Here is a 22,501-nt window from a genome sequence, read left to right as displayed (position 1 = left end):
CTATTGTAATAATAATAAATAATAATAATTTTTATTTATATTTCGCCTTTCCAACACTCAAGGTCACTTTACAAGTCAGGCTTAAGGAACAGAGACAAATAGACATCAATACCAGAAGACATAACATACCAAGAGCTAAGAGTAATATACAGAAACCACTTACAAGATTAGATTAGAGATACAGAGAGAGTGGAGATAAACATCCATAACAGGGTACAATTCACAGACTATGACTTGAAGAGTAATACTCAGAGAAAAAATGGGTTTTTAAGAGGTTTTTAAAGGAGAGAAGGGAGGATGCCTGAAGGATGGTTTGGGGAAGAGCATTCCACAATCTGGGAGCAACAACACTGAAGGCCCTAGCTCCCATAGTCACCAAACGAAACTTAGGGGTGACTAACAATCCCTCACTGGAAGATCTTAAGGAGCGGGAAGGTACATAAGGCAGAAGTAAATCAGATAAATTTTAAGGACCAAGGTTATGGAGAGCTTTATAAGTGAAAATTAGTATCTTGTAGTTAATACGCAAGGAAACCGGGATCCAATGAAGATGATAGAGGATAGGGGTAATGTAATCGTACTTTCTTGTGTGAGTAATCAAGCGAGCTGCAGAGTTTTGAAGATATTGTAGTCGTTTGATATTATTAGCTGAGAGGCCACAAAGAAGTGAATTACAGTAATCTAATTGTGACGTAACAAAGGCATGTATAACAGTTTCAACATCCTGCTGACTGAGAGAGGATCGAATACGAGAGATATTACGTAGATGGAAAAAAGCTGTCTTTACCAATGTGATCGTTAAATGAAAGAGTGGAATCAATGAGAACACCAAGATTGCGAACTTTAGTGGAGGGCATAATCAGATCACCATCCAGATCCATCAGTTGACTAGAATGCTTAGATACAACAGCTTTAGAGCCAATCAGAATTACCTCAGTTTTATCAGAGTTAAATCTAAGGTAATTTGCCTCTAGCCAAAGCTTGAGCTATTGTCTATTGTCCTTCATTCCATCCATCCATCGTTCTTTCGTTATATCCATTGTTTTTTTTTGTTATATCCATCGTGCTATCATTATATCCATTGTTCTATCGTTAAATATATCGTTCAAATATGTCCAATTGTTTTATCGTTCTATCATTCCTTCTATCTCTATCTATCCATCCATCCATCCATCCATCCATCTTTCTCTCTCTCTCTGGGTGTCCATCTATCTGTCGTTCTGTCTGTAGTCAATATAGTATTTTAATTAATTAATTATTTGTAGCATCATGATCAATACATACCATTTATTTGACAGAAAAATTTGCCACATATATATTTATAATATATACATTTTTTTTTTTTTTTTTTTTTCATTATTCTACTATTACAATCACTGTCTGAAACTTACTTTATCCAGAAGAATTTTGAATAAACTTTTAGGCAAGAATGTGACTTATTCGTGAGATTAAAATTGTTGAATGAAATTAAGTCTTCTGCACAAGAAGTCATCAGAAATTAAGGCTAGCGGACAATCTGCATTCTGCATACTCAAATGTTTGTCATGAATATTAATGGCTGGTCAGACTGTATAATAGACCTTACTTCACTCCTACACTTAAAGAACTGCAGCAGTCATGTGCACTGAAGTCACTAAAATCTACTCGTGAGAATTCTGCTCATTTAATCACCACACAGTATATTTTTTTTATAGAACGAATAGAAAGAATGAAGAAAAAGCCACATCTGTTATTTTATCATCTCTTTTTAACATCTCTCAAACCAGACTTGTGTTTGTCCTCGGACATTCTGTCATGCGTAGGCAGTGTGGAATATCAGGTACGAGCTGATCTAACACAGCATAGTGAGAGCTTAGACCTTCCCACTTTCTCTCTAGTACACACACTCTCACTCTCTCTCTCTCTCTCTCTCTCTCTCTCTCTCTTGCTTGCTTGCACACTCGTCATACTATGCTGTTTTATATGCTCTCTCTCACTCAGCATTTATGCATTTGCTCAGCACACAGTGGGAAACATTACTGGTAGTTGATCTAAACCAGAAACCTGATTATGAAAACTTGCTGTCAGTTAACGTTAGGAATATTGGATGGACAACAATAAAGCAACTGAAGAAAGTGGGGGAAAAAAAGGAGCAAGTTCACTTACAGTGCAGTCTGAGGAGAGTGGAGAAGAGCGGATAAGTATGCGCTTGATGTGCTGCAGTGTGACGTGGATGGATGTGGGATTTCTCCCCTGTTCTGTGTGTTGATGTGATTGGTGCCCAGAGTTCACCGCTTCACAGGCTGCTGCTGCCCTGGAGCCAGAGCGCAGGAATTCACTCGCGCACACACACGCACCGAGACACTTACTTACACACATTGCACACACACACACGGCACATGGACAGATACACACTCTGGCAGCACTTCAGAGCGATAACTGCACTTGTGGTTTAAACAGAGTGTTGCACTCACCTTTTTGACAGCTGCCACATCCATTCTGACCTTTTTTAATGACATTTTCTTCAAGTTTTTCTCCTCGTTGTCCTCAGGGCAGGAAGACACTTGTCTTTAGTTGTTGAGGTAACAGCATTGGGAGATTTTAGGACTAGTTGCTCTTTGTAGTATCAGCATCCTCACCGTGGTAAAGCTGTCTGCAGGGGCACGCCGTCAGCATGCAGGTGTCTTTTGTGTGCACGGACCATCGAGCTGTCAGCCGCAGCACGGAGGACCGACTGAACCGACAGAACACCAACAGCCCGAGTTTGGGGACAAAAAGCAAGTTTCGTGCTGTGGCGATGGTGGCCCGCAGCCTGGGCCAACTGTCTGTGCAGAACATGCCTTCCTCTGGTGACCACTGCTTGAGAACTGGCATGAAGTATAGGTAGGTGAGAGGGCGACTCCAAGAATTAACATGTAGCACTTTAACCTTTCTGTGCTGTTTGGTTTTTGTTCCAGTTTAGACTGTTTGTAATCAGATGTTCATGTGATTTGAGCAAAGTAAATTTGTCTCAAACCGAAAATTGTGACTCTTGAGATTTGATTCGTTATACAGGCTCAGTTTGGTTCACAGGTTTAACAGTTTAAAGTTGTCATGGTTTAAAAAGAATGTCTGAAATGTTATTTAATTTATTGGTTGGTTCTGTAGTTGGCTGGTTAGATAGTTAGTTAGTTAGTTAGTTAGTTAGTTTGTTCATTGATCTCTTGTGGTGAAGTTAGTTGTTGTGAATGTTGAGATGGTAGTGATTAAGAAGCATATTTGATCATATTTTATTTAGTGTACTTCATATAATTTTTTTTTTTCTGCGTCAGCAAAATATTTGTGAATTAAAAATGATTAAAAATTATGATTAACTGATTTGGTTTGTCTGTTTGTATACTACTGTTCACACTACACTGCCTCACCAAGGCTGCATTTATTTGATCCAAGATATAGTGAAAACAGTAATATTGCAAAATATTATTACATAATAATAATAATAATAAATTAAAAAATGTAATTTATTCATGTGATGACAAAGCTGAATTTTCTGCAGCTATTACTGTAACCATTATACTTCATTGTGGCACGATTCTTCAGAAATATACATCAGAAAAATTTAAAAAATTTTGTATGTATGTACATTAAAATATTTTATCTAAATATTTTTAGGGCTCGTTTTTATACAAATCTGCTCCATATTTTTTCATTTCCAAAATTCATGTTTGTTTCTTTGTTTTAATACAGCAATCGATTTAATTAACATTTCCCCATTTCTATTTTAATTCATTTCCATCTAACGATCACTAATAAATTAGTAACATTAAATGTAATTTGTAAATGTCTTTTTGAAACACAATTTTTAATAAATCTCAATATGAATATCCATTTTTTTCATGCTGTACATTATAATGACGTCATGCCTAAATTTGCTTATAGCATTCAAAGCAACTGAATTCAGTTTTTAGAGTTTTTATTTTAGACAAAGTAGTATAAATAGTAATAGTTTTAATATTCACCTCTTGACATCTCCAGAGTTAAAGATCAAGTCTTTCGTTTGACTAATTGACTGAATTGGTGTAGACGCATTGCTCTGCTGTCTGGGTTCAGAGATTTCTGTTAGTGCCTGTTAAACCCATTAGCATGGTCTCTATATGAAATGGAGATGCAGTGTGATCATGTTCCACTGCTTAGCATTAGTAGGAGCACAGGATGCTCTCTCACTTTTTCGACTGCAGCGTTCATACAGCCCACGGTCGTTTGTAACATACCCGTGCTGCTTACTATCTGCTCACTGATAAAATAATAGTGTGCTTGATCCATAAAGTAAGCCCACCCTCCCTCCTCATTTTTCCATACTATAATTTGCGTAATTGTACATCAAAGGCACTTTGAAGCCATGCAAGGTAATGTAGAGTTTCTTCCACTTCCTGATTAAACTAATGTGTAACTGAACACCTGAAAAGCTTCTCTTTCTCGCTGCACTGCTACCAAATGTCTTGGCTCTTAAAGCTAATTCCCCCATTGTAATTAAGTCTTTGAAATTCAAAGCTGTAAATATGTAAATGTCATGTCATAGTCGTGAAGGATGGGTTTATTACACTGGAATACGAGATGAGGCTTACTGACGGTTTTTGGACTTGCTTAACATGATTTGTGTGTGTAATTTTAATTTACCTGATCATAATTATATCTTTATTGATTAAAAACAACAGATTTACACTACTTTTTGTTTTTTACACATTGGCTGTAGTAGTGAATAACTTACATAATTGTACAATAATGTAATGGATCTGTTTGTGTATGCTAGTGGGATTAGACAAATTGTAATGTATTTATTTAATGTCTATCAGTTTTTATGACTGTCTGAATATTTGTTTTCCGAGCTGAACCTTTTTGCGTTTACTGTGGAAAACAATAGAAGATATTTTGAAAAATGTCTGTGTTTTTTGTCCATATTATAAAAATCAGTTTGATCCCTTTAAGTTTGATCTGGTATTATGTTCACATCAATGTTGTGAGGGTCTTTGCTGGAATTATGACACAATCACAATTTTCCTCTCAGCAGTTTGCAGCTACAGTGCAATGATGTTGATTAACAGAAACAGACTATGAATGAGTAACATGGTAACCTCTCCATGTCTGATGAGCCAACATTAAATGTGCCCCGGCATATTGTGGTGAGGATGAGTTTATGCGCATGCACCTGAGGCAAGAACCTTTAAAAACCCTACATACTTGTGTGACTTGCGTCCGTTGTGGTCTTACATTTGTGAATGCTCACTCATGAAATGTCATGAGCTGATAAATGCAACCTGGAGGGTTTGTTCCTGTCGTCCCATTCTGTGGCGTGTATCTCTTTGGGCGCTGCAATTATCCCTTGACTATCATCAAGTTCCTGTGCCCGTTTTGTTCACGAATTCGAAAGACACAGAATGAGAATGATGAAGAGGGTTGTGTTGAGGCATTGTGTTAGCGTGTGTATCTCTGGGGTCTGCAGAAAGAAAACTGAAGTGGTGATTACATAAACGCACAAATGGGCTGCAGTTTCTGCCTGCTGTTCCCTGGGCAGTAAACAGCAGGACTGCTTCAGTCCGGCTAGCCCGTTATGCAAGCTACCCTTTATTTGTCCAAGATAAACCCATGAATTCAATGTGCACTCGTAACTGGGAAGACCCTAGAGTGGAAGATGATGTTTCTTAAACAGGAAGTGTGCAGTGCTGGATTGATGAAAGTTTTGAGATATACACCATAACAAAATTTCAACCCAGTCTACATTTCTGCAAAACATCTTAGAAAATGTGAAAAACAGTCAGAAAATTCTGTTTGAGCTTGGACATATGGCAAAGATTTCCTCATTAACACATAGAGGTTGTCACAATTTTTACAAATTTTGGAGGATTTGTGGATATTTACCCATTTTTTAAAAAAAGGTTTTCTTAAAGGTACTGTGTGTTATTTTTTTGTAAACAAACAGTTGATCTACTGCATAAAAAGTATAGACTTGCTTTATAATAATAATGAATACAATTTTGATTTGGTGGGAAATTTCAGGCTTCTGTCATTTCTCCTTTGTCATGTCCGCAAACAAAGAAAAGAAGGTTCTGCTTTTATGATGGCAGATACTCTACTTTTGTATGCTTAGGTGACAGAATTTTTTTCAGAGATATGTCTTGAAGGACCTTCTTTTATAAGCAGAAGATGAATACAGAAGGACAACACATTAAACGCAGCAAGAAAATAAAAATGTTCCTCCACAAGTTACTTTCAATTTTATGTTTCAACCACAAAGAGCCCAGAATTCAGCAGTGCACCTTTTTGCTGCATTGTGACTTTCACCTCTACCAAAATTTGTATTGAATGTGCATACCTTTTTCTGTCATTTTTTTAGATGATTTCTTAATCCAACCATAATCCTGTACAGCATTGTTTCTGTAGTGACTTTATCCTCTAAATTTATCGATATACTCTTCATTACTCCAAAACCATTTCTTAGCAAAGATTTGCCCAACAGGCCATTTTTCATCCACACATTGTGATATTTTGGCACCCCATGTGGAGTGTTTGGGCAGGGAGGAGTGGGCCCCTGTGGGGATAAGATTACTCATTTTGATAAAGTGCCCATGCCTCCTAGGCAATATCGTGCCTGTAGTTCTCTAGTGAAGCGTAGCCTACAAAACCCTTGTTGATGCATCCTCCTCCTGGTTTCCTAACTCTTCTTAACGTTTTGTCTTTAACTTCCCTCATATCCTTTCTACCTTATCACCATATTACTCGTGCCCCCAGCCTTTCTTATGTAACTATGTTGCATACCTTCCTACTCTTCCACTTAAAGCCCTTTTTTTAGTCTGGAGTGATGAAACGGTGAATATACTGGCTTTTTATCTTGCCTGAGTGGATCTTGTTTGAAAGTTCGGGCTTGATATGATGAAAACATTCTCAGAGGGATTCCTGGTGGATCACTGTACATTTGAATGTGTGTGAGGTCAAATGTGTGTTGTGAACTGTGTGTGTATCGCTATTCTTAACCCCTCTAAAGCCCCGAGTGTTTGCTCATCTGCCATACTAATGAGCTTGCATGAGAGTGTGTGTGTGGGTTGGTATTTGTGGTTTACGGGGACACAAATTTGTTTAATGACATGGGTATGACAGAGGTATTACAATTTGAAGGTGGTTTATGAGGACACCTCCTGTGTCCCCATAATTCAAAAGGCTTAAAAAAAAACATACTAAATGGTGTTTTTTTGAAAATCTAAAAATGCACAGTTTCCTGTAAGGGGGTAGGGTTAGGTGTAGGGTTGGTGTAGGGCGATAGAAAATACAGTTTGTACAGTATAAAACCATTACGACTATGCAGAGTCCCCGTAAACCACAAATACCAACGTGTGTGTGTGTGTGTGTGTGTCCTATATGTGTGTTCTTTAATTAAGACATCTGCTGTCTGGGTCAGCCGTAGGGCTGAAGAGGAGACCGCCATAGGACAGTTTTGGAGTCAAACTGTGCCGTGTACAGGTCAATGACGAATAAATGACGAATAAGAGTGTGTGTCCATGATAAAGCAAAGGAAAAATAAGAACCAAGGTCTTAAAAATTTAATTCGCGTTCATTTCATATGATTTCAAAAAACGTTTTCAGACTCTAAGAATGCCATGTGGTGTAACCATAGATTAAAAACTATAAAAATAATATAATTTATTGAATGCATTTGAGAGTATTTTGAGTATATTTGAGTGTTTTAAAGTCACTATGTATAGAGAGATGTATGTTTTAAAGTACTTTTGAATGTATTCATTGATCTGCACAAAAAAAAAAAAAAAAATGAGCATCATGTCATTAACCTTATGAACCTGCTGTGCAATTTGTCGTTAAATAATCTGTTTTGCTAATTATAAACACTCAAAATTGCCTAAATGGGCAACAGAGAGAGTGTTTGCTCACAGTACTATCCAGTTACTGTACCTCCATCAACTGCTGTGATAGTGTAGGTAGGCAGCGTGCTGCATTAAGAGACCCATTTTGATCCGTGGTAAAGGCCCTGTCGACATCCATTAACGAATGCCAAAGATCAGTGGAGCAGGCCCAGAGTTTCCCACACATGCAGCCTCAGCCAAGTGCAGCTCTCTGGGGAGATACTGAGTGAGTTTCTCCTCTCAATGTGCCTTTTAAACACCCATACACTGCTGAGTAGCTTTGCTGCCATTCACCTTAGAAGATCAAGAAAGCTTGGTTTGTTTAACGGCATGGTGAATTATTGATTGCAGACTTCATATGTTGATTGATTTTAGTAATGGGTTTTCCATGTGTACTGTTAGGTAGCAAGATCTCTGCCTAATAAACTAGCCTATAGTTCTTTCATCATTCAGCAAATGATGTATATTAAGCAGTCTGCATTGTCCCTCTGAAGTTATACAGTAGAATTTTACTATAAAACTCTCCAGACTACACATCTTTCTGTATTGCATTCTAGACAAACAGAACAGTATTGATCATTAAGCAAATCGGTGTGCACTAAATAATTCAGTTTCCATATCTGTCCAGCAGAATCATCCATGCAGTTGTAATATTTAACTCATTCAGTGTAAGTACAGTATAAATCTTTTATTCACTGTGACATCCAATAGACTTACTTAATCTGCCGTTAGAGTAAGTGTCTTTCTCAAGCTGCTGATAGATTACAATTCATGCCTTTCAGGGTTTGAACCATCAATCATCTGGATGCAAGGGCTGAACTGTATGTGAGAGTCATTTGTTTGTGAATCAGTCGACTCTAGTTGCACAGTAAGTGTTTGATCCTTCAAATGAAGACTACAATTATTTAAATAGGGTAAACGTACCTATTAAGCTCACCGAAGTCTACACTGAGACATTTTTAGTGCACAAGATATTGGTTTCAGTACAAAAAGTTATGTTAAAATAAAATATTAATCTCTCACACAAAAATATTTAATTTTATTTTAAATGACAAAAGCATTTCAATTAAGATATACATCATTAAATTAAAAAAGTATGGCTGTGCTTAATGGGTACATTTTTGTACCCTTTAAGCACACCCCTTTTCCCATTAAGCTCATATCATGTTTTATTACAAATTCTTGTTTATTTTAAGGAAAATTTTGAAAGAATAATTGTAAAAATATTTTTTTGAAGGTACAAAGTCAATCACAAAATAACTAAAATCAAGCAACAAGGCATTCAAGTCGATCAGTTATATATTCATAACGAAGTGTCATCTAAGCACATTGCAACATCTAGACTTGTCCACGTTCAGCTAAGTAACACATTCAAAAATCAAATAAAACATTTAATTCATGGAGATGAACACAGAAACTAGCCTCATTATGAAACCTCTTTTTAAATGGATGTCAACTTATCTATAGTCTGTTATGGCTGGAATAATACACTACATGATTTTTTCCCCCGATTTTCCACAGATTTACAGTCTGGAGAAGTTAAAGCTAGTTGCCAACGATCAGAGCCAGTCTGCAGATTTGAGTCAACTGATTCCATAGAAAATCGATTAACTTAACTTAGAGTGACAACCATCAGTTAATATTTAAAGTCTGTTTATGAAGTATTTAAATAGACATTCAATGTGGAAGAGCTTAAAGAGAGCTCACTGAGCTTAATTGGACCAGCAACAATTTTTAATAAATTTCATGTAATATTTATTAAAATTACAGGATTTTTGCTAAATAAATATTCTAGGTCATTAAGTTCATACACATTTTTATATGAACAACTATTATTAACAATATCTATGAAATTATACTTTTTCTTACTGATGTCAGACTGAAGCTGTGTGATTTTCATATTATTGCAGCCTTTAAGCTATCATACACCCGGCGCAAGTGTTTTTGCTAGTTTCAGCCCGATGCAGTTCTCATTTCTCCATCCTGCGCCACGTTGTTTAAATAGCAAATGTATTTGCGCCCATGGTCTAAAAAAGAGGTGTGTTCAGGCGCATTGTTGGCGCGTTGCTATAGACTGCGCCATAGACCAACTCAAACCTAGTCTAAAGTCAATGGCGCACTATATTTGTTTTGTTATTTAAAGAGCGCATTAGTAGAAAATGCACCTCTGGGCGGGTCCACAACACACGTTCACTTTGCTTATTACACACAGGGAAGCGCAGCAGCACACAAACATGCCAAATATTAAAAATTAAAGGATTACAGTGTAAAATAATATTATTGTGTAGGCTACATAAATATAAAAATGTCATAAATGTCATAATGGATGGTCATTGCGTGTATTGGAATTAGCCTACCTATTTGCTCGCACATGAGCAGAGCCGTTTTCTCTCTGGAAACGTGTTCAGTCCGTGAGCCTTAAAATTCCGCCGTTTAAATAGCGAATCCGCCATGGCACAAGTGCAACTCGCTCTCAAAGGGAATGGGAGATGAGACTCTGATTGGTTTATTGCACGTTACGCCCAAAAAACGGCCATTACTCATTAAGAGAATAGGGACCACCCGTTTAGACCATGTGCCCGGGCGCGCCGACAGTTTTCCTGTCGTTAAACTAGCAAAAGTGGATTTGGACACACCCTGAGTGCACTTTAGACCATGCGCTTTAGACAATGCGCTTAGATCGTTAAAATAGGGCCCAAGGAGACTCATATCTCAGAGTGCAATGATCTGATTAACTTGAAATTATAGGAGGTATATAGTAACAAACATATCAATTGGTTAAGACAACAAGTAGGATAATACATTATTTTTTCTTTTTATAATCTGATCTCAAAAATGGAAGTGTGCTTAATAGGTACGTTTACCCTATCAACTTCCAAAGCCATTTTGTTGGGTGTGTGGGACTTAACCATAGTATTTCCCAGGCTGCACCTGTGTTGTTCAGCTACATTGACCCTGTCCAGCAATCTTCAGCTCAGACGGTGCAGACAGCCTGCCGCAGATTCATGTGATTGCATTAAATTTCACCTTTGAGAATCAGAATACAGATAAAGGGGAAGGTTTGTGAGGGAGAAGTACACTTTTAAGGAAACCCGAGGTAGTGAATCAATGAGAGAGACATTTAAAAGTTAATTGCTTTTGTTAGAGGAGCTCAAAGAAAAGAAGACCACTTTCACAGTCCCTGAGCAGATCTGAGCTTTTTTCAGGCCAGTCAAGTTCTTCGACACCAAACTTCATTTTAGGCTAGTTTACTGGTGGCATGATGGCATCCTATGACTGTGTCACGTTGAAAGTCAATGAGTTCTTTGTGCAACCACATTCTACTGTAAATGTTTGTCCATGTGCTTGATTTTAGAAATTTGTGCTTGGTATTCTGTGACCTTTGAGTTTTTACTAATTTGCATTTGTATTCTCTCAATTCCAGTGTTGCCATAGTTAGGGTGTAAAGCAAAAAATACATTTTTTCATGCTCATAGACAATGTCTGTCTTTATTTATTTATTTATTTATTTATTTTATTTATTTACTTAGTATGCATGTGTGAATTTATAGTTTGATTCTTTTCATTAACAAAGGAATTCCCAAACTGGGGTTTGTGAAGTAACTGGAAGGGTTGGTAAACAAAAAAAAAAAGTCATTGATTGAATGTAAAATTTTTAAAAAATATATTTTTTTATAAAAAAAAACTGAATAACACTCAAAATAGATTAAATATTTTATTTGTTTAACTGCATATTGTGAAAATTATCAGGCATCAGAGAACCATGAACATGAGTTTGTGAAGCTGTGCATTAGCACATTATACATTTGATAGGCAATTATTGGTGCTTCAGACCACCCGAATACTATTAAATGATTATCCCAAATTATATTTTTTTAATTTCAGTCATTAAACTACTAAAGGGAACATTCTCTCCAGTTATTATGTTCTACAGTTTGCTGCGTTCCATAATTAAAGAGGGCTAAAGACGTGCTGACTGTCTCTCTCTCTGTTCTCTGGTTGCAGCCGCAGTCGTCTAGCACCAGCGCATAGTCTTAAATGTTCAGCACTGCACTGCCAGAGAGGAGCCTGTGTCTTGTTAGATGGAAAGATCAATTATGTGAGCATGTACAGGGCTTTGCGCATCAGTTTGAGCCCCATCAGCAGGTGGCCAGTTCACCTTCACAGTCCGGTCAATGGATCTCCCATCCTGTAACTCTATCTCCATCAAACCAGTTAAAAATTCATCACTGGTTTTCAGGACCTCCATGCTCACTGATCATTTGATTTGAGTTGATAAGTCCTCTGCTGATGTTCTGTTCAAAGCCACTTGGAGGTGACATTGATGACAGCCTGTTTACAGGTAATAGATACACTGTACATGCATCGACCACAGGCCTTTATTCAGAGTCTACACACAAGAACAAGTGCATATAAGTGCGTTCTTATTATAAATTTCAATACATTATGTACTGTACATTATTGATTATGGTTGATAATTCATCATAACTCATTGTAAAACTACAAGCCTGTGCCACTACAGTTTCAAGTGCTCACACTCTAAAATAATTCTGGGTTAAAAACAGCCCAACTTGGGTTATTTGGCAACCCAATACTGGGTAATTATTGGACAGAACACATTAAATGTTTTTACCCAACATGCTGGGTTGTTTTATTTAAGTCAACTAGCCTATTGTTTAAAAATTACTTTATTGCTGGCTTAAAATGGACTGGAAATTGATAATCACACACAGAATGACTAGAGGCAACAGCAGTAATCAAAGGATGAACATTTCTTATTAAGCAAGAACACATGGACAAGATACAAGACAAACAGAATTTATTTGGGTGAATACAGCATAGTTTATATACATTTAAACTCGTTTAACAAACATTTTAGACATAAAAATGTAACATTTAAAAGTAGCATTTTAATTTAAGTGTATTCAACCGTTCTGTAACGGTTTTTCAGTAATCGTTTTTTACCGAAATAGTGCTAATTTGCATGCCGGTGTGTCGCCGAAATCTTAGCCGGTGATGGATTGCTGTTCACTGGGGGAGCTGCGAACTTCAGACTGCGCAGCCTTGTGTTTCACTCGTAGCTGTAAAATGCCGTGACTAACTCCATAACCTGCCCATAAACAGTACTGAGATTAGAGAACATATTTTAAAATCAATTTAAACTAATTATAATGAATAAAATCCATTTATGTTATGCAAGGCAAAAGGCGTTTCCATCATGCTGACGCAGCCGACTGACATCTCGTCCTATGTTGCACTGCGTAAAATAGTACAATTTACAGCACATTAAAGACCTATAAATGAAATAAAATGTATACAAACCTTTATTTCCCGGAAAGAGTGCACCAAATTGGCAGCGCTGATAATCGCTCTCTACTGTAGTGGACTTAAAAAGCCCTGACTGTAACTCAGCAGCTAGGTTGTTTCTTTGGAGACAGGCTCAACCCAGTGGTTGGGTAGAAGAAAATAACCCAGCATTAAAAATGACCCAGCAACTTAGTTACAGAAAAAATCCCTGATAGCACACATACATCTATTGTATACATCTATTGACAGAGATGTCTATTTGATGTGCATGTTTACATCCGGAAGACGTATTTTTTTGTCTCGAGTGTTCGCTCATATACATCTATAGGACGTTTCCTGTCAGACATTAAATAGAAATTTAGAAAATGTGTTTAAGATGTTTAATGTTTGAATGTATGTAAAACTCATTTTTTGAAGATGTTTGTCAGGTGTTTACACACAGCAGATGCTTTCCAGATGAAGTGGATCTTGCAGATGTCCTGTATATGTACATCTGGGATCTTACAATTCAATGATGTGACTATATATATATATATATATATATATATATATATATATATATAAAATCGAATTAAATCCTGTGAGGAAACCATAAGAAACCACTTTTGAGACTGCTTAATTTGGTCTCTTCAAAATAACTTAATTTGTTTACGTTGAAGTTATGTGAACCAATTCTGTTTATTAAATCATGTAAATTCAACACACATTTTTGTCAGTGTGTGATGAAAACATGGTGAATAACTTGCCCGGAGGATATGAAACAGTAGGAATGTCTCTCAAGGATAAATTCATAGGTCTCGATTGGTTTCTTCTGGGAAATATTGTGCCTTTTCATAAGTGTTGCTGTCCTCTTCTAAAAGGTTTTTAAACTTATTTTTTTTTTTGTTTGTTTTTTGGAAACCATAAAAAGGTCTTGTAAAGCAACATCTTTGTTTTGTGCCAGTCATAAATTGCTTCTCATCCTTCAAATAAGAATCAAAAGCTCACTGAATATCTGTAATTATGAAGGCAGTCTGTGTCCTTGACTGTGTGGTCTTATAGTAATTGCTCAGCACTGTAACCTTGGCTCTTTGCCAACTCAAAAGATATCGAACAAAAGACCCAGGTGGTCTTCTGATTGGTTCATCGGGCTGAAGGTACTGTAGTGCTGTATCCAGGCTGGATTTCATTTTCTCTCTCTCTCTGTGAGTGGGAGTTACAAACAAAGACTGCTACAGTACATATGTAGCCTATGGCCCAGGTTACACATAATGAAAACGCAATGAGTTCAGATTTATTCATAACTGTGCTGCTGACCACAGGGCACAAATACAATATATATCATTAGACCAGTTTGAAACATTAAAAAGGACAATATATACATTGCAGTACATTTATTTATGCATTACATTGAAACACATTATCATTCATTGGCATTAATCAGCATGATTGCATTTAATTTTACCATGTGACTTAAACTGTGCGCTATTTTTTTTTTTTAGGAACCTTGGGAAATCCGGCTTACGGGTATCATGTCTAGGGCTGGGTGAGTAAAACAAGCTATCACTGTTAGTCTCTTATAAATATCAGAAATTTAGATTAGCTTAAGATTCACTGTTACAGTATGTAATACTGCATGTGTCGCTCTTATACATTCTCTCTTCAGGCACATGGGTGACATTTGGTGGTCAAATAACAGATGAGGTAGAGTTTTCATGGATTGCTACTGTTTATTCACAAATTACTGGGCAATAGCATTTAGCATGCTAGCATGTTTTGCAGCAAAGCATAACAACCTGAATAAACATAACATGAACACCTATGCTTTAAAGGAATAGTTCACACAAAAATGAAAATTCTGTCATCGTTTACTCATCCTCATGTCGTTCTCAACCTGTATTAGTTTCTTTCTTATGTTGAACACAAAAGAAAATATTTTGAAGACCCAAACATTTCCCCATTAATTTCCATAGTAGGAAAAGAAATACTTTGGAAGTCAGTGGGGACCAACAACTGTTTGGTTACCAGCATTCTTCAAAATATCTTCTTTTATGTTCAAAATAAGAAAGAAACTCAAACAGTTTTGGAAAGACGTGAGTAAATGACAAAATTTTCATTTTTGGGTGAACTATCCCTTTAAGTGTAGCTTTAATCAACCTCTACTGTACAGCAGCTAAATAGCAGCACAGGATGCAGTACAGATAATTACAACCATGTCATTTGAGTTTTGTACTGCTGAAGACAACATAAAGCTATAATGCCCTCTCAGCTGTCCGTTTTCTCTCCATCTGTGATCTGTCCCCATCTCTCCTCTCTCTCTGTCTTCTCTCAGATAGCTGAGCAGCTGATGACGCTGGCGTATGAGAATGGTATCAATCTGTTTGACACAGCCGAGGTGTATGCGGCAGGGAAGTGAGTACTCTTTACTGATTTCCCATCATTCATTGCTGCCGCTCTTAATCAGCGATAGAGATTTACACTTACATATGAGGAGATTAGTAAAGTATTAACTCTAGTTTTAGCAACATTATTATCTTTTATAGGACTGTATAGACCTACTTCTCACAGATCTGATGGATCTAAAATGCTTTCAGGAAGCCAAATAATTGTTTGCTATTAAAATATTTAAAAAATTTTTTACTATTCTGTAGCTTTGGCAACAAAGTTCATGTTTCTTAGCAAAGATGTGACACAATATTCAAGATTGTCGAGACCAAATGTGACCCTGGACCACAAAACCAGTCATAAGTGTTAATTTTTCGAAATTGAGTTTTCTACATCATCTGAAAGATGAATAAATAATCTTTCCATTTATGCATGGTTTGTTAGGATAGGACAATATTTGGGCGAGATACAACTATTTGAAAATATGGAATCTGAGGGTGCAAAAAAAATCAAAATACTGAGAAAATCACCTTTAAAGTTGTCTAAATTAAGTTCTTAGCAATGCATATTACTGATCAAAAAGTTTTTATATATTTATGATAGGAAATTCACTAAATATCTTTATTTAACAAGATCTTTACTTAATGTCCTAATGATTTTTGGCATAAAAGAAAAATGGATAATTTTGACCCATACAATGTATTTTTGGCTATTGCTAAAAATATACCCCAACGACTTAAGACTGGTTTTGTGGTCCAGGGTCAAGTTGAAGAACAAGATTGACTTCTATTCTGAATATTTGGGAAGGATGTGTTTTTCATAAAACACTTTTAGTATTAATACATTTTATTATATATAATTAATCAATTTTTATTATTTTAATAATCTTTTATTATAATACATTTTTATATTTATTTAAATTAAAGTGTATTATATTTGTATTTATGTATTTTTATATATATATATATATATATATATATATATATATATACAGTGAGGAAAATAAGTATTTGATCACCCTGCTATTTTGCAAGTTCTCCCACTTAGAAATCATGGAGGGGTCTGAAATTGTCATCGTAGGTGCATGTCCACTGTGAGAGACATAATCTAAAAAAAAATCCAGAAATCACAATGTATGATTTTTAACTATTTCTTTGTATGATACAGCTGCAAATAAGTATTTGAACACCTGTCTATCAGCTAGAATTCTGACCCTCAAAGACCTGTTAGTCTGCCTTTAAAATGTCCACCTCCACTCCATTTGTTATCCTAAATTAGATGCACCTGTTTGAGGTCGTTAGCTGCATAAAGACACCTGTCCACCCCATACAATCAGTAAGAATCCAACTACTAACATGGCCAAGACCAAAGAGCTGTCCAAAGACACTAGAGACAAAATTGTACACCTCCACAAGGCTGGAAAGGGCTACGGGAAATTGCCAAGCAGCTTGGTGAAAAAGGTCCACTGTTGGAGCAATCATTAGAAAATGGAAGAAGCTAAACATGACTGTCAATCTCCTCGGACTGGGGCTCCATGCAAGATCTCACCTCGTGGGGTCTCAATGATCCTAAGAAAGGTGAGAAATCAGCCCAGAACTACACGGGAGGAGCTGGTCAATGACCTGAAAAGAGCTGGGACCACCGCTTCCAAGGTTACTGTTGGTAATACACTAAGACGTCATGGTTTGAAATCATGCATGGCACGGAAGGTTCCCCTGCTTAAACCAGCACATGTCCAGGCCCGACTTAAGTTTGCCAATGACCATTTGGATGATCCAGAGGAGTCATGGGAAAAAGTCATGTGGTCAGATCAGACCAAAATAGAACTTTTGGTCATAATTCCACTAAACGTGTTTGGAGGAAGAAGAATGATGAGTACCATCCCAAGAACACCATCCCTACTGTGAAGCATGGGGGTGGTAGCATCATGCTTTGGGGATGTTTTTCTGCACATGGGACAGGGCGACTGCACTGTATTAAGGAGAGGATGACCGGGGCCATGTATTGCGAGATTTTGGGGAACAACCTCCTTCCCTCAGTTAGAGCATTGAAGATGGGTCGAGGCTGGGTCTTCCAACATGACAATGACCAAGCACACAGCCAGGATAACCAAGGAGTGGCTCTGTAAGAAGCATATCAAGGTTCTGGCGTGGCCTAGCCAGTCTCCAGACCTAAACCCAATAGAGAATCTTTGAGGGAGCTCAAACTCCGTGTTTCTCAGCGACAGGCCAGAAACCTGACTGATCTGGAGAAGATCTGTGTGGAGGAGTGGCCAAAATCCCTCCTGCAGTGTGTGCAAACCTGGTGAAAAACTACAGGAAACGTTTGACCTCTGTAATTGCAAACAAAGGCTACTGTACCAAATATTAACATTGATTTTCTCAGGTGTTCAAATACTTATTTGCAGCTGTATCATACAAATAAATAGTTAAAAAATCATACATTGTGATTTCTGGATTTTTTTAGATTATGTCTCTCACAGTGGACATGCACCTACAATGACAATTTCAGACCCTCCATGATTTCTAAGTGGGAGAACTTGCAAAATAGCAGGGTGTTCAAATACTTATTTTCCTCACTGTGTATATATATATATATATATATATATATATATATATATATATATATATATATATATATATATATATATATATATATACAATATGTATGTATGTGTTAATTTTATGAGTTGATAAATTGTTATACAGTGGGGCAAAAAGTATTTAGTCAGCTACCAATTGTGCAAGTTCTCCCACTTAAAAAGATGAGAGAGGCCTGTAATTTTCATCATAGGTATACCTCAACTATGAGAGACAAAATGAGAAAAAAATCCAGAAAATCACATTGTAGGATTTTAAAGAATTAATTGGTAAATTCCTCTGTAAAATAAGTATTTGGTCACCTACAAACAAGCAAGATTTCTGGCTCTCACAGACCTGTAACTTCTTCTTTAAGAGGCTCCTCTGTCCTCCACTTGTTACCTGTATTAATGGCATCTGTTTGAACTTGTTATCAGTATAAAAGACACCTGTCCACAACCTCAAACAGTCCAACTCCAAACTCCACCATGGCTAAGACCAAAGAGCTGTCAAAGGACACCAGAAACAAAATTGTAGACCTGCACCAGGCTGGGAAGACTGAATCTGCAATAGGTAAGCAGCTTGGTGTGAAGAAATCAACTGTGGGAGCAATTATTAGAAAATGGAAGACATACAAGACCACTGATAATCTCCCTCAATCTGGGGCTCCACGCAAGATCTCTCCCCGTGGGGTCAAAATGATCACAAGAACTGTGAGCAAAAATCCCAGAACCACACGGGGGACCTAGTGAATGACCTGCAGAGAGCTGGGACCAAAGTAACAAAGGCTACCATCAGTAACACACTGCGCCGCCAGGGACTCAAATCCTGCAGTGCCAGACGTGTGCCCCTGCTTAAGCCAGTACATGTCCGGGCCCGTCTGAAGTTTGCTAGAGAGCATTTGGATGATCATATGGTCAGATGAAACCAAAATAGAACTTTTTGGTAAAAACTCAACTTGTCGTGTTTGGAGGAGAAAGAATGCTGAGTTGCATCCAAAGAACACCATACCTACTGTGAAGCATGGGGGTGGAAACATCATGCTTTGTTTTTCTGCAAAGGGACCAGGACGACTGATCCATGTAAACGAAAGAATGAATGGGGCCATGTATCGTGAGATTTTGAGTGAAAACCTCCTTCCATCAGCAAGGGCATTAAAGATGAAACTTGGCTGGGTCTTTCAGCATGACAATGATCCCAAACACACCGCCCGGGCAACGAAGGAGTGGCTTCGTAAGAAGCATTTCAAGGTCCTGGAGTGGCCTAGCCAGTCTCCAGATCTCAACCCCATCGAAAACCTTTGGAGTCCGTGTTGCCCAGCGACAGCCCCAAAACATTACTGCTCTAGAGGAGATCTGCATGGAGGAATGGGCCAAAATACCAGCAACCGTGTGTGAAAACCTTGTGAAGACTTACAGAAAACGTTTGACCTCTGTCATTGCCAACAAAGGGTATATAACAAAGTATTGAGATGAAATTTTGTTATTGACCAAATACTTATTTTCCACCATAATTTGCAAATAAATTCTTTAAAAATCCTACAATGTGATTTTCTGGATTTTTTTTTCTCATTTTGTCTCTCATAGTTGAGGTATACCTATGATGAAAATTACAGGCCTCTCTCTCCTTTTTAAGTGGGAGAACTTGCACAATTGGTGGCTGACTAAATACTTTTTTGCCCCACTGTACATTACACTAACATTCATACTTATTACAACTGCTGTTTACTCTATACTTTAGGTATCTATGTTTAAGATGACCTAGTGAAAGAAGTTAGTGTTTTGTCAGCAGAAAAAAAGATGGAAAGGTGAATAACCAAAACCTGCTAGCTTGCAGTAAATTTAGCAGTGGCGTCTTTATTTTCTGCAATGCCGTGGAACTGTAACATCAGGGAATTGCTGATAAAGTTGAGCGGAAATAGCCTGACTCAGTGGAAATCCACTCAACGGTACAAAACGGCACTTTAATGAGGCAGACCTCACGAGTGTTAAAGGACATAACCTTATATATGTTGTTTGTGTGTGTGTGTGTGCGGGGCGTTTGTGTCGCATTTTTCATCTGTTTCATGCCATGTCAAGCTGGCGATGAGGCTCGTGCAGAATGATGAAGACAGCACTATAAATACTTCAGCACAGATTAACTACCCGACCTTTATTACTCATACACTCGCCGTTTTCACAAATGGTGGATTTACTCATATAGACTGCTAGTTAAATAAAAGCCGAAGACTAGTACTGTTTGTGAGTTTGTCTGAGGACATCTGCTGCCCTCTTGAGCCCACGTTACAATAGCGCTTCATTTGTTACAAGCTGTCACAAGGACTCACATTCTCGCAAAGGGATGACGAGGCCTGATGGAGAACCATTCATGAAGAACACATTGGTCCTGAGGGCGAAAATGTAACATCTGTCATTAGACGCTCTCCCTCCCTTCCAGTCTATCCCCTTTTTAAAAATCTGCTCACAGGAGGAAAAAAAACATGAAGTATTTTGCCTGTGTTTACACTGGGAGTTCCTTTCATATTGCTGTAAAGTGAACGCTTCATTAGCTTAATTCTCCGGAAGCTGAGAACAGGGAATCCCCCAGTGTAGAGGACGCTTTTGCTCACCGACTGTGATGTAAGTGAGGAGGAGAAGGTTTAGGCTAAAATAATAGCATGATAATTGCTTCTCGCTTTCTTGCAGGGCTGAAATGGTTCTCGGCAGTATCATCAAGAAGAAAGGATGGAGGTAAACATATTGACTTGCTGTTTTTAAGGGTTCAGAACTTTCTCTTATTTGATGTGATATCCTATGTTTGTGTGCTGTTTTCTCCTCTTCAGACTGTCAGAATAACTGCTGACTTGATGCTTGCTTGTACCTTGCAGCTCCTGTTAGTTTGTGAATGACTAATGTGGAATTTGCACTTAAGGGGACATTAACTTTTATTCATCCTACCATTCACTGTATGCAAGCACTGAGGCGAAAAGCCTCTTCCCCCCGGGGAGAGATGTCTAATTTTGGACCCATGTTTTTGCCCTTTTTAGAAACATGGCATGACTGCAGTTTCAAGTATTCAAAAAAATCTTCTCTTGGGAGAGGAGAATATTTTAGCATAAATATTCTACAAAAGCCACTTATTTAGATCATCTTCCGCAAAGAAGTGTACTTTTCTTTAACGGAAAAGATATTTAAAATTCAAAATTAATATATTTATTCTAAAATAAGAATGTTATTTTAGGGTTAACATTCTAATGCATTTTATGATTTTAATACATTATTTTTATTTTATTTGTTATACAAATAGGTTAATACATCTAGGGGTTGAAATGTTCCCCAAGGCTGTTTTTAAAAAAAATAGTTTAATTAAAATGTTTACAAATACAAATAATACAAATGAATAGGTTAAATATATTTATATATTTAACCTATAAATAAATATATTTTAAATATAATACATTTTATAAAAAGTTTTCTATTTTATTTTATTTCTATTTAATTTTTATTCAATTTTATTTGATTTATTTCATAATATAATATATAATATAATATAATATATACAGTACTTTGGATTTAATTTAGTTGAAAAAAAAAAAATTAAGCCCTGGTTATGATGTTCAAATACAGTGTTTCCTGGACTTTTCATTTACTGGACAGTGTAACTACAGTGTCATTTCCTGCACTGACACCGTTGTTTACCCATCAATCATCGTGATGTGTGGCCCGTCCTTGCCTTTGTTTTGCTTTCAACCACTTTGTCTCCTGTGTTTCATAGACGTTCCAGTTTGGTCATCACCACCAAAATATACTGGGGTGGAAAGTAAGTGCTGTGCTTATGTATGTGTGTGTGTGTGTGTGTACTGGTATATATGGTTCATGAGGACACGTGTATAATAACATGGGTACTACAACGTAAACATGGTTTATGAGGACACTTCCTGTGTCCCCGTAAAACAAAAGGCTTAAAAAAAACATACAAAACGGTGTTTTATGAAATTCAAAAATTGCCAGTAGTTTCCTGTAAGGGGTAGGTTTAGGTGTAGAGTTGGTGTAGGGCAATAGCACATACAGTTTGTACAGTATAAAAACCATTACGCCTATGGAGAGTCCCCACAAATACCAGACTGTGTGTGTGTGTGTGTCAGAAAGAGGTGAACGAAGATTCATACCTTCCCCCGACTGTGAGAGCAACAGGGGAAGCAGTTTAATGATAGTCTCTTTCATAGCAGTGCGAGTGAAGCTGTGTGTGGGATATAGTAAGGGAAGTCCTGCAGACCCTCACTGGAGAACGATCCAGATCGATTCCCCCCTCTGAGATGTGCTCTTTCACTCAGGGCAAATTAAAGGCCAAAGCCGAGCACTGACATGAGGTCACCATCAAACATTAATGGGTTTAAATTGCCAC

General features: G+C 37.2%; 1 protein-coding gene across 7 annotated transcripts in view; it reads left to right on the top strand.

Moving 5' to 3' along the window:
- The window catches only part of kcnab2b (potassium voltage-gated channel subfamily A regulatory beta subunit 2b), an 89,441-nt gene that overhangs the window by 53,236 nt on the left and 13,704 nt on the right, over positions 1-22,501 (top strand). For 6 of the 7 annotated variants that reach the window (XM_058763014.1, XM_058763020.1, XM_058763019.1 and 3 more), the window contains 5 exons: positions 14,657-14,700; positions 14,821-14,858; positions 15,487-15,566; positions 20,803-20,847; positions 21,872-21,916. In XM_058763014.1, coding sequence (XP_058618997.1) covers positions 14,657-14,700; positions 14,821-14,858; positions 15,487-15,566; positions 20,803-20,847; positions 21,872-21,916 — 252 coding nt within the window. Of the gene's footprint in view, positions 1-1,119; positions 2,863-14,656; positions 14,701-14,820; positions 14,859-15,486; positions 15,567-20,802; positions 20,848-21,871; positions 21,917-22,501 lie in introns of those variants that run through there. The other variant, XM_058763015.1, reaches the window with a different exon arrangement.

The sequence above is a fragment of the Onychostoma macrolepis genome, chromosome 23 (assembly GCF_012432095.1).
Source record: "Onychostoma macrolepis isolate SWU-2019 chromosome 23, ASM1243209v1, whole genome shotgun sequence".
Classification (NCBI taxonomy): Eukaryota; Metazoa; Chordata; class Actinopteri; order Cypriniformes; family Cyprinidae; genus Onychostoma; species Onychostoma macrolepis.
Note: the sequence above shows the minus strand (reverse complement) of the source record. Positions and strands in the feature narration are given on the sequence as shown.